General features: G+C 38.6%; 1 protein-coding gene, 1 long non-coding RNA gene and 1 pseudogene across 2 annotated transcripts; 2 read left to right on the plus strand and 1 right to left on the minus strand.

Annotated features, from left to right (window-relative positions):
- Positions 1 to 2,447: 2,447 nt before the first annotated feature.
- LOC139196565 (uncharacterized) lies at positions 2,448 to 3,493 on the plus strand. Its single transcript, XR_011581623.1, has 2 exons — positions 2,448 to 2,518; positions 3,428 to 3,493. It is a non-coding gene; the product is annotated as an uncharacterized lncRNA (long non-coding RNA).
- A 1,614-nt stretch (positions 3,494 to 5,107) lies between these two features.
- Positions 5,108 to 7,904, plus strand: LOC103434926 (pollen-specific leucine-rich repeat extensin-like protein 3). The gene has a single exon (XM_008373300.4). The coding sequence runs from the start codon at positions 5,171 to 5,173 to the stop codon at positions 7,727 to 7,729; it is 2,559 nt and encodes an 852-aa protein (XP_008371522.3). The 5' UTR covers positions 5,108 to 5,170; the 3' UTR covers positions 7,730 to 7,904.
- Positions 7,905 to 8,369: 465 nt separating this feature from the next.
- LOC103427306 (probable LRR receptor-like serine/threonine-protein kinase At1g07650) lies at positions 8,370 to 16,267 on the minus strand (annotated as a pseudogene).
- Between the last annotated feature and the right edge of the window lie 2,085 nt (positions 16,268 to 18,352).

The raw sequence follows: 18,352 nt of genomic DNA on the forward strand, positions 1-18,352 counted from the left end.
GTTCAGAAACTTGAACATTTTCTTCTAGGCCTACCACACTTCCAGTCTCGACCAAAACAATAGGTGGCATTTGTTCTTCGACTAAATTAACAATTTTCTTAGGTTGAATATTGGTTGTGGCCGGAGTGGAAATTTGTCCCCCGACCTCTTGCCTTTCAGAAATTCTTCCCAATCTCTCGAGAAGTTGTTTTTGCTTCTTTAGTAGGCAATGACACCCATCCCTTGAAGCCTGATCGAGATAGATCATGTGAACTTCGTAGTTTTAGCACTGGGTCCCACTGGGCGTGCCAAAATGTTGACCCTTAAAACTACCAAACCTACATGGCGCGCAGGCCGAGTAATCTATAAGCTAACTACGTCATTCGCTTGAACGCGAGGTGTGCCAACTCGTCGGTCGAGCTCGGCCGAGGAGTAAAATTTGTTGATGTTGCGTTGGGTGCACGTCTGACTTCTGCATCTTGTGATTGCGACCGAGGAAGGAACACGTCACGGCCTCTTGGGTTCTCGAACCTGAAGACAAGGCTACTATTCTTACAAAGTTCACGAATCGTCGTCGTTGGATTCGATCATAGTGATGGTATTCGTCAGAGTAAACTCACGCCGAATCGACACCAAAGTGTAAAGGCACAAATACTCAAAGCGGATATAGGTCATAATAGCAAACGTGGTTCGGCCGTCTTAATGCCGAACTCTAAATCCCACTTGAAAGTATCTAATCATAAAATAACTCGGCGTGCAATGTGCCGAGCTCAGTAAGCTGTAACACCTCACTTCGCCGAGAAGGCTAATGAGATGACCTCGATCAATAAGGATTCGGAAATCCTTCTCGACCGAGACTTGGATAAGTAACCAACCGCCCTCGCCGCAGTGCTGTTAATGCCAACGGAAGATGCTGCGAGACCGGCTGATTCTACGGCGACAGAGCTATCTATGCCGACTGAAGATATCATCGGTTGCTTTCACAGTGCTGTTGATGCCAATGGAAAATGTGTTAGCGAAAAGAGAAAATAAAAATCTCAAAGTTGTTGAGAGAGTTTGCGCAGGACAATTGTGTGTTGAATTGGAATGGGCTCTTTACGTTGCACATCGCCTTGTATTTATAGAGCCCTGCATACACAAGTCACGAAAACCAATTTCAATTGCACTGTGACTCTGAGTCCTTATTTGTTGCTAACCTTACGTCTTATCAAAACTTGATATCATCTTGCAACCTGATGCCAAAGATATTCCACCATCAGAACCTTTATCCACGCATGCATAGTAACTTTCCGCCAAAGACCACTTATCAAATAATAATTAAATGATGAAATATAATCACCATTTACCAAGACAAGGCCACGTGTAGATGTTACAGCCCGTCCCGGAATTATAAATTCCGAGGACGTGAAAGTACTAAAATATCCCTAAACGGGATTAAGGTGTGTAAATGTATGACATTTGTTTTACTCTAAGATCCTAAACTGGGGTTAGATTTATATTTGTATGTGTTAAATTGTGTTTGGACTTAGGTAGGGCCTCCTACCCTCAAAACATTCCCTAAAACCCGTAACCTTTCCTTCTCTCTTATTCTTCTCAGAAAACTTTCTCTCACTCTCTCTCTTACTCTCGAACTCACGGCAACCACCAAGAACCACCACAATCTTGTACCAACGTTCCATTTAAGACCACCATCGTGATCCTGAGGACTTCACGAGCTCGGGGATACCAAACTCAGGTGAGTTTCACTTCGGAAAACCCTAGTTTCAGTGTCACCGTAATATTGCACTGTTCACGAACTTCAAATTGGCTTTGTTTTAGGCCAAACTAAGATCATAGTGAGCTTAAGGAAGTTCCAAGGATGCTCGGAGTGTAACGTTTGGAAGTTTTGGACGTCGGGATCGTTGAGTTCGAGTTTGGCCGGATTTTGGAATTATTGGAAAGGTATGATCTCGTTGTTTTTAGGCCTTAAAACTAGTCCAACGCGATAGTAGATGTTTAGGACTTTAATTTGGTATAAATTACGTGAAAAATGGATGAAAAACGAAGGAGAATAGCAAGTTTGAAAAATTTCCAGAAACCGGCGAACAGTCGCCGGCGACCGGCGACTCGCCGGAGAAGACAGGGAATATTCCGTCAGTTTTGACGGAATATGCTAACGGCGTGACTGACGCCGTTAATTATTTAACGGAATATGCTAGGATTTAACGGAATATTCCCTAACTGCCGTTACTATGCCGTCAGTGTGCATGGCACGTGGCCGCGCGTGGGGGGCGCGTAGGTCCGTGCCACGTTAGGCGCGTGGGGGCGCGTGAGACCTCCAAAAATTATTTTAAAAATATGGGGATGATCCTGAGGTTGTGTAGGTCACGGTGGTCTATTCATATACCCAATTTGAGCATTATATGAGGAGTTATTAGCTAAGAGTGGGATTATGCGTTAAATAACGTCAATTTGGTTACTTCTCGTATAGGCGAGGATATTACGGACGTTGGGCATGGCTAAGGGAGGCTCAGGGACCTTCGACACGTCGATGTATTCTGTGAGTGGGCAGTTTTGTTTTCCGTATATATATATAATTGACGTTTCCCAGAAATAGAATTGATATGAAAAGTATATAGAAATGTGAGTTGAACTGCCATGCATGAATTAATATATGATGCATATGTATGAATTGGTGCGGTGGACGCACAGGTAAGAATTGATTTATGATGCATATATATGAATTGGTGCGGTGGACGCACAGGTAAGAATTGATTTATGATGCATATGTATGAAATGGTGCGGTGGACGCACAGGTGAGTATTTATTTCTGTTATGATGATGTTGATGTATATTGAGCTCAAATCCTGCACCATAGTTTAGTGCTTATAGTATTCACCGCATCGCACGCTCGTCTTGAATCCAAGTAGATGCTAGTCGTACAGTCCACGCGGAGTGGGTACGACAGGCCAGTCGCGAGAGTGTTAGTGAGATTCCGACTGGTGGGTGACCTTAGATTATGTGCACAGATGATTGATGAGAAAGCACTAGAGCGTAACTTGTGTGCAGAAGGCCGGACAGGTCACGCGGAGTGACTCCGGCAGAGTGTGAGAGTGATAGATTTTGAGCTCTAGGTTCAACCGGGCTAATAGAGGGCCTCCGGTTGATTACTTTATTGCACCTGATATGATTTATGTTGATGCATTCATACCTTATTACTGTTGAGATGATGTGGCATGGCATAATTAATATGAGAAATGTTGAGATGATGTGGCATGGCATAATTATGATGAAAATGTTGAGTTAATGAATTGAAGTATTGAGAATATATATATGTATATTTATATTTTATATTTCTGGGAAAGTATACAGGTTTTACGGAGAGGGGTTACAACGTTTTGAGAAATGTTTGGATTTGGAAAAGAATTGTTTTACTGACCCACTCAATTTTGGTTTTGCGCCCCTCCAGGTTCAGGAATCACAAAGGTGTGGTGACTACGAGGAATTTGACGGTGTTCTGACAGATTGGACAAAATTAGGACTCACCTTCGGGTGTATCAACTTATAAATTGTATCTTAAAGCTTCCGTACTGTGTAAATGGTTACGTCACTCTCACGTGACGGCCAGCATGCCCTCCTTCGGGACGGGGTGTGTCAGTAGAATCATCTTTCAAGCACATCACCATTTTCACTTCACCTTTATCCCATTATTCCACGTGGTCCATTGTCCAAGACTTGCAGATCCATGTGACAACATCCATCAAGCAACCTAACCTACTTAGGTTTTCTATTCACCATTATCCAAAACTAAATGTTAGCGGTTGAAAGTCCATCACCACTTTCAACTAGGTGGGCAATTTGCGATGGTCTCTTCAGACTCTAGACCATGAATAATCAGGTTGTGTGCAGGCCCTTGAAAATCCCACCTAAAGCCGTCACTTCAAAGACTCTCAAAAGAGACCATGTCCATTTCCAACTATACTTCCATTCTCATCCATGCAGAACATGAGAATTTAATATATTATTAAGGGCTATTATCATGACCAAAAAAATCACAATATTATTCCTTAAAAATTATCCCGACTAAGTCATCTAATGGTTGGGAGCTATGCTCACTCAACGGCTTTGATTGCACGGGCCGATAGTGTAAATTTGGGTCCAAACACTCACATTACAGCTATTAAAAGTGTTTTTAGATGATCAAAAACGCTTATAAGTGCGTTGAAAATTAAAACACAGTAAGAAGATGCATTTACCAAATGAATTTAGGGATACAACTACTTAACCATACCAAAAAGTATTTAAAACAAACAAAGAGTTGAGTTTTGTCTGCTTTATTTTTCCTTTATTCGGTGGATTGAGCATGGGATTTGAAACAGATAATTGAGGGAAGGGCCATCAAGTTGGACCTAAATATTATTAGTTCATTTTTAGACTTGTTGGGTGGCCGTCCATCGAGCCATGTTGCCGATAGTATTGATCCTAGGCTAAACTAGCAGTAGACTCGGATCACAGACATATTAGCTCAAGATTTTAGACAGCTTATAAAGTTTTAAACTTTTAAGTCATTTTTAGGAAAGATTCTTACGTTATGTCTCATCCTTATATCTCACACATAACATGTTTGACAAGAAAGTGAATGGAGTTATATTCTCATCTCTCATCTCACTCTCATGTCTTACATGACCGAAATTATATTTTTTATTTGTCAGTCTCACTTATCTCTTGACTTATATTATCAGTATTATCTTTCTCTCTATTTCATTCATAACGTGACTCCTCCTACTATAAAATAATAGTTTTGCTATGTGTGGCTAGCTGCTTGTATGTTGGAAGTATATATTGTAACAAAAAATTTAAAAAAACTAGAACATAAAACAGAATTATATACCCAACCAACCAAAAAACCCGAATGAAAGATGAGACCTAGTCATTGTCGGGTCTATCATTTTGTAACGATCACATGCAAATTTAGGCAAAGATTTCCAATAACTCAGCATTTCCACCAAACAGAAATCCTAAATTTAGACATCACTCCAAAAGGCATAAGCAAATTCTAGAGACAACCAAACATGATGAGAAAATTTTGCATAGCCTCTCAAAGAAACCTAAACAAAGTGGCCTTCATCTACATATAACACTCCCTTCTCCCCCTCTCCCTTCATCTCCCATAAGCAGCCTTGGGTCAAAACAAGGAGGTAGTGGAAAAATCATGCAGGCCTATGGCTGCTTTCTAGTTAGCTTTTTTATTCTCGCTTTATTTTCCTTCTCCTCTTCTGCCCTAACCGATGCCGAAGCGTCCTTTCTTGCACATCGCCAACTCGTAAGCCTCCCAGAAGGTGGTGACATTCCTGACAACTATGAATTTGAGGTTGAGCTTGATCTGAAGTTTCCCAACACCAGGCTTCGACGCGCATACATTGGGCTTCAGGCTCTGAAAAAGGCCGTGTACTCGGACCCTCTCAAAACAACCGAGAACTGGGTTGGCGAGAATGTATGTGCTTACAACGGGGTCTTCTGCGCGCCGGCTCTTGATGATCCGGAACTTGAGGTGGTGGCAGGCATTGATATCAACCATGCAGACATCGCTGGACACCTTCCTGCGGAATTAGGGTTGTTGACGGACATGGCATTGTTCCATATCAACTCTAATAGGTTTTGTGGAATCATCCCCAAGAGCTTTAGAAGGCTAACTCTTCTCCACGAGTTCGATGTTAGCAATAACCGCTTTGTGGGATCGTTTCCCGACGTTGTCCTAGAAATTCCTAACCTCAAGTACCTCGACCTTAGGTTCAACGATTTCGAGGGGAAGCTACCTCCTGAGCTTTTCAACAAGGAACTTGATGCTTTGTTCTTGAATGATAACAGGTTCACATCCACCATTCCTGAAAATCTCGGCAACTCCCCCGTATCAGTTCTTGTCGTCGCCAACAACCAACTCGAGGGCTGCATCCCTAACAGCATTGGAAAAATGGTTAAAACTTTAAATGAGGTTGTATTCTCCAACAACAAGTTTACTGGATGTCTGCCTCCTGAAATCGGACAACTCGCAAACATGACGGTGTTCGATATTAGTTCAAACACATTCAGTGGGATTATGTCGAAAACTTTCAAGGGCTTGGAAAAGGTGGAGGAGCTGGATATCGCACATAACATGCTAACTGGGTTTGTTCCTAATAGTATATGTACGTTGCCAAACTTGGGAAACTTCACGTTCTCGTACAACTACTTCAATGGAGAGACCCAAAAATGCGTGCCAGGATCTCGGAAGGATGTTGTGTTTGATGATGTGAGCAATTGTTTACCAGACAGGCCTGAACAAAAGTCGGCAAAAGAATGTCATGTTGTGGTGAGCAAGCCAGTGGATTGCAGTAAGGCAAAGTGTGGCGGTGGACATGGGCTGTTGAAACCTTCTCAGCCTCTGGTTGAAAAGCCAAAGACACCAGAGCCAGAACAACCCAAACAACCACCACCACAACCTAAGCCACAACCACCAAAACCATCACCTGAACTAGTTCAAACACCTCATACACCAAAACCACCCAAGGAGGAGCAACCCATGGAACAACCTCCCAAGGAAGAGCAACCCAAGGAACAACCTGCCAAAGAGGAGCCACCCCAGGTACAACCTCCTAGAGATGAGCCACCGAAGGTGAAACCTCCTAAAGAGGAGCTACCAAAGGTGCAACCTCCTAAAGAGGAGTTACCCAAAGAACAACCTCCAAAAGAGGAACTACCACAACCGCCTCAAGTAGAAGCATATGCTCCAGAGCCGATTTTAGAAACCTCATCACCTACACCATCACCATCACCTAAAGACATAGGTCCCAAGGTTCCAATTTTCCTTCCACCAATTGTTGACGCTCCTCTACCAGAACCCTTTGGGCAAAGATCTGTCGTTCCAATCCGCCCTCACCCACCATCAGTTCACTCCCATCCACCAGCTGTAGTAGTGCAACCACCACCAATCCACTTGCAACCACCTCCGGTTCACTCTCCTCCACCACCAGTCCAATCACCCCCACCACCAATCCATTCTCATCCACCACCAGTGTACTCACCCCCACCACCTGTCCATTCTCCTCCACCCCCAGTGCACTCACCCCCACCACCCGTCCATTCACTTGCACCACCAGTACACTCACCCCCACCACCTGTCCATTCTCCTCCACCTTCAGAGTACTCACCCCCACCACCTGTCCATTCTCCTCCACCCCCAGTGCACTCACCCCCACCACCCGTCCATTCACCTGCACCACCAGTACACTCACCCCCAGCACCTGTCTACTTTCCTCCACCACCAGTCCACTCTCCTCCTCCACCGGTACACTCACCCCCACCACCAGTCCATTCGCCTCCACCACCAGTGCACTCACCCCCACCACCTGTCCACTCTCCTCCACCACCCGTTCACTCTCCTCCACCACCAGTCCATTCTCCTCCTCCACCTGTGCACTCACCCCCACCACCGGTCTACTCACCCCCACCACCTGTACACTCACCCCCACCACCAGTGCACTCGCCACCGCCACCAGCACCAGTCCACTCACCGCCACCTCCAATCCAATCATCACCACCACCGGTACCGATCCACTCATCGCCACCTCCAGTCCAATCACCTCCAATCCAATCACCACCACCACCTTCTCCATCTCTATCACCTCCTTCTCCCGTTTCCTCACCACCCTCTCCGGTATATGACTTCGCATTGCCACCTACCATCGGGTTCCAATACTCATCTCCACCTCCACCAATGTTCCCAGGCTACTAAGCGCACTGCGATATCAAGCTCCCACCCGGCCCTGCATGAAAATTTGTTTATAAATATTTACAATCTCACAGAAATACACCCACTTTTGTTAGGACCATAGCTTGTAATTCATGACATGAAAGTGTAAATCTTTTCATATGCTACGGAATGCAATAAAAAGGACGTTATCGGCAAATCACACATGCACTTTTTTCTCGTTTAATTTTAAGATTTTATTGGATTTGTGTGAGTATTGACTACAATACACAATGAAACATCACTACATATCATCCATATATATATATATATATAATATTTGAGAGCAAAAGAAAAATTTGCGTAAGACTCAGTTTGTCTTGGATCTTGCTGAATGAAACTACACCCCACTCAAAGCTTGCCATGTAAAAGTTTTCATACAATTTTTTATCGTTTCTTTATATTTAAAATTTTCATAATTCTTTTTCCTACTAATTAATAAACACATGAGATTCATCTGGTTCTTCTGTTTTTTTCCGTCTTCTCCTCTCTTTTTCTTAATTTTCTATATTGTATGTAGTCTTCCTCCCTACTCTGTCTTTCCTTTCTTCATAAGAATATGGTAGAAAAAAAAAAAAATTATGCCAACTCCTCCAGTTAGCAACGGGGATAATAAGAGACAAGATACGATGGTTAATTGTTTTAATAACATATTTTTGTGATATGATGGTTCCCCATCCGGCCTTTTTTTTTTCTCTCCCTACTACTATAACAAATGCTGCCGCATATAAGTCTAATATCCCTCTTCTTCTCTATCGGTTTCCTTAAATAAATAAATAAAATAAAAATTGATGTTCGGGCACCTTCATGCATGCGAGCTACTACCACCATTATGTTATACACGTTATACGCAGAAGCTACGATCAGAAATAAGAATAAACTGTAGAATATGGCCGTATTGTCTCTGGTGAATTTGTGCTTTCATTTTGGCATGAGCACCTGCCTTCAACAACGGACCACCCCGCCACACTGTTCTTCATTTACCACGAGAATCAAGATCAACTGCATAGATATCCTAGACAGACAATGAGGTATAGGCGGTCCGTTTTGCATTGGGTGAATACAGTAAGCTTTGCGTGCTCTGTACAGAAGTAGTATCAAAGTCCTCGGTGAAGGCCCTAAACCTCAACTCGTCACCATAAATACTCGGGTTTATCTTCACCTCGTGAACAAGAGTTTGGCCTTCAAGCATGCTCACTACTGCAGACATTGTAGGTCTTAGTGCCGGTGATGAATTGGCACATAGTAGAGCTACCTTTATCATTCTCAATGCCTCTTCCTTATTGAACTCAGACCCCAACTTTCGATCCACCAGCTCCATCAGATTTCCTTTTTGTTGCAAAACAAGGGCCTGCGGCATTGAGAAGAAATGCAGAAGGAATGATGAGAAGTTGATAACATTTGAAGAAGAAAATGAAAAGCCATGTTCTAATTCTTCAGTTCTATTTTACAAATACGGCGGAGCCAAACAATTTGCATGTGTGTGAGTACTGACTACAATACATGATGAATCGTCACTACATATCATCCATATATATATATATATATATATATATATATATATAATATTTGAGAGCAAAAGAAAAATTTGTGTAAGACTCAGTTTGTCATGGATCTTGCTGAGTGAAACTACACCCCACTCAAAGCTTGCCACGTAAAAGTTTTAATACAATTTTTTATCATTTCTTTATATTTAAAGTTTTCATAATTCTTTTTCCTGTACCAAAAACGACTGCGACGAAGGTCTTACCCAATCAAGAAGGCATACAAAATTCTCATTTGGACGATATTTGACGTTGTTTTTTCCAGATATGAGTTCCAATGCAACGACCCCAAAACTGTAAACATCTGCTTTGTCACTCAAATAACCCCATAATGCATATTCTGGTGCCATGTATCCTCTGCACATTAACAACTTCTATTAGTGTCCATAAAGATGTCATCTAAAGAACTTTACGTACATTGATTATATTGATTTCAATGATGTTTTGAAATACAATTTTGCAATGGGGTGTGATATCCACACACCCCATTTTACTTCTCACACACCTTTTTAATTTTCGACCGTCGGATCGGATGAATTGAAGATCATCGGACAGAAATTATCAAGGTGTGTGAGAAGTAAAATGGGGTGTGTGGATAGCACACCCCTTTTGCAATTAATATATCTACTTCAGTAAAGTTTTTTTCATCGTTAAAAAGAAGATTTGAGTTAAAAAGTCTTCATGGTATTTAAATTAAGAAAATAAAACGAGCAAAATAGAAACCACAACAAATGAAAGAACAAAATGAAGGATTGCTCACATAGTTCCAGCGACTCTGGTGCTAATATGGGTCTTCTCCTCTTCGTCCAGCTTAGCCAAACCAAAGTCGGATATCTTAGGGTTAAGGTCTCGGTCAAGCAGTATATTGGTTGTTTTGATGTCTCTATGAACAATTTTCAGTGTCGACTCCTCATGCAGGAAAGCTAGACCTCTTGCAATGCCAAGACATATTTTATACCTCGTATTCCAGTTCAGTTTCTTTAGGCCTTCCTCTGGGCCTGAAATTAGCAGATAACTCAAAGAATATTCATGGAACTAATTATAACATGCGGAAGTATTGCACTTCGTCCAACTTACCAAACAAAACATGGGAAAGGCTATTGTTCTCCATATATTCGTATACCAAAAATAACTGATTTCCTTCGATGCAGCATCCATACAATTTCACAAGATTTGGGTGTTGTAAGGCAGAAATCATGCCTATTTCATTCACAAATTCACGATTTCCTTGCTTTGATTTTGAAGAAAGTTGCTTAACTGCAATAAATGTGCCATCTAATAGTTCGCCCTGCATTTTGAAATATAATACATTTGAGGAATATGAGTCAACCATAATACTCTCCAATTGTGATACACCATAGCATTCAAAACAAAAGAAAAGTTCTTACAAATATAGGGAAACAAAATGGAGTCGTGGAATACCTTGTAAACAGCTCCAAAGCCACCTTCCCCAAGCTTGTTTGCAGCATCGAAGTTGTTAGTTGCAGCTTTAAGTTGCTTGAATTTAAAGAAACCAGTTTGAAGATCAAATCCCATGAGATCTGTTCGTGTTGAAAGGTTAACATATTGAACTATTTAGAATCGAGAGGGCAAGTGAACAACAAGAGGTAGAATAAGAGTTGAATTTGCATTTTTAACATGTTTACAACAAGGGCCGGCATTAAACCCCTAGTAAATTTGAACATATTGATGAACTGTCAAATTCCATCAGATTCGTGCATGCATGATTCGATGATGAAATTATTTTGGTAGAAGAAGTTAGAAGTGGGATTAACTTTAAGTTAGAATTGTAAATGGAAACGTTAAAGGCTAAGGATTTGAGTGAAATAAATAAAAATTAGTAATCCTAGGAATAGGAATCAAGGTTCGGTAAATATAGATGATAAGAATAAGATTTTCGATCCTCTCAACTGTTCAACCCAGCGGCTGACCTTCGTTGATAAGTTAACTCTCTAATGATTCAGCATACTGATAGGTGCTACCAATGTAAAAGCCCCTTTGAAAATTCATACTGTAGCAAGTAGAAATACGAATAACTTTTCAACTTTTCTAAATAAAAAAAATGACCTATATGGTATTGTCTGTACCTTGTTCCCTGGTTGTCCTGCCTCCGAAACAGCCTTTCAACCAAAGAATGCCCAAAATTACGAAAACAAGGAATAACGCCGAAACAACTCCAATCACAATGAATTTCTTCCATTTGCTATCATCAGGTGGTTTGAAATCTAGAAAAAGAGCCAAGAACAATAATTGTGAGAGAACAATAAATTTCAACACGATTGTATAGAGAGAAACTTAAACATTGCTACTTACCAGACTGCACTGAGATAGCTGATATCAGAGAACCATATGTTCCTGATTTTGGAACATTTGTTGTCCCTTTCCCAGCCCACTGAAAGCGGATTTCTAAAGTCTTAACGTTAACTACTGCTTTAAATACCTTAATCACTTCCTTATCAACCCCTTGTGCTTCCTTTTCAATATCAAAATCCTCCAAAACCAGTTTATCCTGCAATAAATTATTTACTCAGTCAAGTAGAAAAATAAGAAAGACGAGCGGTTAAGAAAAATTGTTAAACAGTATGAGGAGATGTGGATCGCTGGTTAAGCTCTGTGAGTGAAAAGACAATGAAAAGAGTCAAAATTATCCAAACGGTTAAAACCAAAGGTGACAAAAATGTAAAATGTTTACTATTTTTCCAGAGCCAAAAAGCACTGCAAATGACTACCTGGATATAAACGTTAAAAATTCGTCTTCCAACACCATAATAAGACCTGTTGTCTCTGATAACTATTTCCGCAAAGTGCAGTTTCACAGTGTAATTTCCATTTGCTAAGCAACGAGCATAATATGTGAGAGAAAGAGGAGACAGTCGTGCAGTTTTATACAATTCAGAGTTGTTCATTCTGAGTATCGAAATATTATTTGCTATATAGTCTTTGTTGGAGCTCTAAACATCTGCAAAATCACCAGTACTACTAAATCCCCAATTTGCTGAGTTCTGAAAAAACTTTGCTGCACCTCCTGAGGCGTCATCTGCCTCATACTTGATGTTTCCGACTGTGGTTTGATTTCCACCGCAATTTAGATGTAACGAGTACCGATCTATATAGAGAAAGAAGAAGAGAAAGAATTTAAAACAATGCTTTGTAACCCTTTCACTTCATATGAACACGAATTTACTCCTATGGATTTAATTCTAACAACAAATTTTAACTACCTTTTGAACATGGAAAGAGGCAATTGCTAAGTATCCTACAATATGAAAAATAAACATTAGCTTCTTAACTTAATAAAGAGAAATGAAAAGTCTTTGCATGAAGCTCATGAAGTTAGAAGCATACGAATTGTTCCGACTGGAAAAACTTCTGAACAAATTGCTGATGCAAAACACATTACAAAAAGTTAGATTCATCTATATAGGAAGTCAAAGAAAGTAACATAGGTTTATCTCAAGGACATTGACATAAAAAAATGGAAAAATTGTTATGCTTACAAGGTCTCTCGACAAGAATTTGGGACAGAGTTCTGAGGAAAAGTATTGTAAGAAAGATCTATATTGCTGCACACAAACATGAAGTTCTCTGTTAGCTCGAATTTTGGTAAAATCAATATCAGAAGATTTTCGTAAAACTTGTAAATAATATAATTACTTGTGGTAATTCAACAGTATGCATATCAACAGAGTAAAGAAAAAAATAAAGCGTTCATATGAAATTCAGGATGACGAAGCAGAAAAATTATGTAAAATTCTGGGATGAAGAAACATACTAGCGACTGTCTCTATTTTTAATCCACTCTGGAAGACCAGTTAGCAAGTTGCTTGTCAGATATCTGATCAGTGAGCAATATAAAACAGAAGTCAATGAACATATATTTATACGTATACTGGTTCAAAATACAAAGAAAGACAAGAAATTTAAAGTCTTTCTAAGGCCTTTCCCTTGGTACAGCTATGATTCCTAGCAAGAATTTGGTAGAATCCTAAATGAACTCATATCTCTATACTTTTTTTTTTCTTCTGGTAAACGACAAAACAAAACTGCACTCGTTCTCATTTGGTCAGAATGCGTTATCCAGAAGTAAGCTTCATGTTAACATCAAAATGACAATGTTAAAAGTTGGACCGTGACGCTTATACGAACCAAGGGAAATGCTTCCATGCATCATCATGTGTGTTAGCTACCCTTATGAGTTATATTCCTTACATTGTGGCCAATTCCATAATATCTGCAAAATTTGGAATACTCCCTTCCAATCTGTTGAAGCTAAGATCTCTGCAAATGAATATGTATACAAATAATCAGAAGTAAATTAAGCAAATCTTAAAAACATAAATGAATCAACCAGTACGTAGTCTGTTAGTGTGAAAAATAAATAGAACACTGTCTGCACACCAAATTCACAATCGGGTTTCGGACAAATTTAGAATGTGCTGCTTAACTGAAAGTTACATGTTTTAAAGCTTATTATGTGTAAGGTCAAGCAAACATTTTAAGTCCACAAATCTCAAAGTGTAAGGTCAAACTGCTCATAGTGTTACCAGTTTGTTATACAATATTAGTAATAATCTAGAGCTACAGTGTAAAACCAATTATTAAGACGACCATGTCATGAAAAAATGGAGAACAATAGATAGAAGACTTACAAATCAGTCAGACTTCTCATGGAAGAGATATATTCAGGCATTTCTCCTGTTATATTGCAGCTCCTTAACATCCTGCAATTTGAACAACCGATATTCGAAAATTAGTTTTCATCTGCATGCGTTATGCTAATAGAAATATATATAAAACCTAAAATATGGCTCACAATTTATTAATGCCCGTCATGCTTGATAAGTTTGGAAAAGCTGAACTCTCACCGCTTAAGTCACTAATCCTTCTGCAAAAGGTTACAGCATGATAACGTGTTGGAATACAAGTATCTTCATAAATCCATTTTTTTCTCTAAATTAGAAAGACGCAAGGAGATCATGCAAATTAAGATAACTGATAGCTTAGAAGGCAGGACTCACAGATCTGTCATATTATTCAAGGCAGAGAGACTAGATGGAAGGGGGCCTTCAAGACCACTCGCTTGCATCTCTCTGTAAACAACATATTTGATGTATTTAGGATTACACATGAAAATATTTCAGTTGAGAATTTAAAAAGTGCAATAAAAGAGATCTTTTACAAGGCCTGGAGGTTTTTCCAACTTCGAAAGTAGTCAGGTATTCTTCCAGTGAAGTTATTACTGCCAATCTGACTGTAAATAATGCCACAAAAAGCTGAAAGATTAAATGACATAAACCACAAGTATTTCATGGAATGAACCTACATTATTTAAGGTAGTCATATCACTTACAGTACTCTTAATTTGGTCATTTTAGTGAGGGCTGAAGGCAGCTCACCAGTGAGATTGTTAGCACGAAGATAGCTGTAGTTACCCATGGAAAAACAAGACCAAACCGTTGTCAATTACCATATATACTTGCTTATGAAAATCCAATAAAATTAAAAAAATATAAACATATAAAGTTACAAAGGAAGATAAAATAGAAAACTAACAGAAGCTCCAGGTTAACCAAATTGCCCAATTCCGGGGGAAGAGTTCCAGAAAATAAGTTGCTCTCCAAGGCCCTGAAAGCAAAGCCTTGTCAAGTTCGTATTGGTGCACAAAACTAACAATTCTGAATGAGGTGATAGCAATGGAAGAAAGAATAGATGCATACAGAGAGTGCAGAGTAGTTATGCTTCCCAAATAACCAGGAATGGGTCCTGATAAGTTGTTCACACTGAGAACCCTGCATGTGCATGAAATTAGTTCAATAATTGGCATGCAAGTTTATTATCAACCTCAAACAAAAGTCTAGAATTCACTTACAGAAGTTCCAACTTCGTAGAATTCCATTCGCTCGGTATTGAACCACTAAGGTAATTCCTGGCCAAATTACTACGATCATAAAGAAACAGTGCTATTAGGTTTTCAGACAGAAGCTTAATAGATTTGTGGAAGAAGAAACTAAAACAAATGAGAGGAAATATCTTCATACACTTGCTTAAGGTAAGGTAGCTTCAACAGTGCTGGCGGAAGCACACCATCAAGGTCCTGTCCGGTAAGAAAACTGCAGAATAAGGATCCACAACTTATAGGTTATGAATGTTGTGCCAAAAATCGCAATCTCTTACAACTTGATATAGACAAAAAACCTTCATACACTTGCAATGGCAGCATTGGCCACTACCATCACAGGCAATTTAGAGCAGAAATTATAAACTACAGTTCGTAAAAAGTGCATACATGCTTTGGATGTGGCATACATTGCCAGAGAAAGAGCAGTTGCAGACGAGAGTGTTGTTGTACTCATCCGTACGCGGGATTGAAATAGTCGGAATATTGCTACAAGGATCACTGAAATTCCAATCCTTTTTATTCAATTGCACAGCTATTTCACGAAGTGCTTCCACTGCCACACCCAAATACCCAGAAGCACAATCTCAAAATCACTTTTCACAAAAGCAAGTAATGGGTAAGATAAAGTTTCATCCTTTCTAGTAAGTCTATTACAATTGGCCACAGAAAATAAAAAATTGAACTTCATAAAAAATTCATGCATAAGCTCTGTTCTTCTTCAATTTCCTGTCAAATTTTGTCTAAAAAGCTTATAAATTTAAGTTATTTCCACCATAAATACAATTTTCAACATTTTTCAGATGAACAATCCAACTAAAATTGCAATCACTTCACACACATAGAAAATCAAAACAAAGGCTTTCAAAGTAAGAGAGCCCTTTACCTTCATCGTCTGCAAGAGTGCCCACCTGTTCCTGGGATTTGATTGGCTCAATGCAGATAAGTACTGTAAGTAGAACAACATAGCAGAAGAACAACTTTGAAAGGTTTTGACTTGCTGCCATTTTCTTCACATAATCACATTCCATGGAGCTCCGTTGTTTCTGTCTGCAGGCTCTTATCTATCCTGATGGAATAATAGTAACATTTTGGTGCAATTAATTATCCCCACTATGAATTTTTTTTATTTTCAGGGTCAACATCATTTGCCTAAAGTAGACCCACGGTTTTTTTTTTTTTTTTTAAATTATTGAAAATGACATACACATATTTTTTCTAATTTCCCACGCACTTCTGTTTTATTTTGACAATTACTTCTATTTTATTTATTAAATTTGATGATAAAAAAACGTGGGAAAAGTTTTGGCAAATGCGCTCATAGTGATTATGGTAGATATCTCATATACGAAAGCTAATAATTTACCTTGTCAATTCTCAAAAAAAGTTGAAAATCAATTATTTTTTTTCACCTTGATGTGTCCTCAAATTAAGATCACATTTTTAGAGAAAGAATATATTATTAGATGAAGTGGAAATAAAGTGATGAATTAAATTTATTATCTTTTATGTCTTTTGTGGAGACGTAAGTTGAGTTGGTTCTTTGCGCATTTGACTAATCTTTATCCTGTTGTTTGTGAGCTAATTGACAACTAGAACGTGGATTGGCTCAACTTTGAATAACATTATATCAAGCCTCACGTACTACATAGTTTCGTTTTAATCTTATATGTATTGTTCACGTGTTATAATTAATAAAAAATTAGTGAAATTATCAATTTATGTTTAAATTTAACAAATTTCATCATATGAGCTTTCTTCTTCTTTTTTTTGTACGGAAAAGGATCTTTGACTGATTTTTTTCTTGGAGATTCTAAGGATTTCATAATCGTGATCGTTCATTGTACATCGTGCGGTCAGATATTATTTAAAATTTAAAATTAAATATAAATAATACTTAACAAAAATTAATCGTACGATATACGATGAACGATTACAATCGTAAAATTCTTAAGAAAAGATCATGCGATGATCCTTTTCCTTTTTGTACTTTCTGGAGAGAGAGAAGAGATGCACACGGCTGACGGATCACATGCCACGATGGGCTCCCACATGCTTTTCAATTGGATAATATAATAATGTAGGCAAAGAAGTTGGTTTTATGATTATGATGCGCCCATGGTTTTACCAATATGGGGAATGTTCTGCCTATATCGATTCGTAAGGGAAATGCTTTTGTACGAAGATATTTGCTAATAAGCGTTTATGGTATAGATTTTTTTGTTATATTCTTAAAAATACACAAATTTTATATAAAAATTTACGTACATGAAAAATCACTTAAAAACGCATTAAAAAATATCAACTAAAATGTGTTTCTCTATAAAGCGGTTACATGACTTGAAAACATTTATATTTTACTAAGTGTCATTGGAGCATTTAGCAAAAAGATCTTTTGACAAACACGCATAAAAAAATAATTTAAAAATATCTAATATAAAATAGAACTAATAATGGTTCAACATATAGTAGGTCGTTTTTTTTTTGTTCGTTGAAATATTGGTAAATTGAATTGCTATCCAACTATAGTGAAGTTTTTGTCTTACTGATCTCAGGGCTTGAAGCGTGTTTGCCAACAAATATCACTAAACAGATAATAGCCACATCGTCCAAAACTAGCTTAACATTGAGGGCTATTATCTAATAAACTAGTTACGATAAGGCATGTTTAATGATTTATTTAGTATTTTTTTGGCGCACAAAACCGACAAGACAAGCTAACGTACTGCATGGGATCATTTACGTATTTTGCCAAATGGTGGGACAAAGTTTAGGGTATGTCATGACATGTCATCGCATGTCAACATATCAAGGCATTAACAAAATGTATGTCAGGACTCAGGACATATTGATCCCCAGCAAAATATCGGCATAATGCAAATATCATAACATACTCATAGCATGTCGGACATTATATATAGCTCCTGAATAGCAATCTATCTGTTATTATGGCATTCAGTCTCATTAGCCTTTATGCATGCATTCATGCATGTGCATAAGATATTTTTTGAATTATAGTATGCTATGTACGATTTTTATATTTTTTAAATATATTTATATGCGTGAATTGATAAAAAGAAAGTCAAATATTTGAAGTAAATGAATAATCTTAGATCATACTAGAAAAAACCTGTCACAAATCAATCAAAGCAGCTGAATTCACATTAT

This window comes from Malus domestica, chromosome 05, assembly GCF_042453785.1.
Source record: "Malus domestica chromosome 05, GDT2T_hap1".
NCBI lineage: Eukaryota > Viridiplantae > Streptophyta > Magnoliopsida > Rosales > Rosaceae > Malus > Malus domestica.

Excerpts from the sequence above, each read along its gene's own strand:
- LOC103434926 (XM_008373300.4), top strand. The coding sequence starts at position 5,171 with ATGCAGGCCTATGGCTGCTTTCTAGTTAGCTTTTTTATTCTCGCTTTA.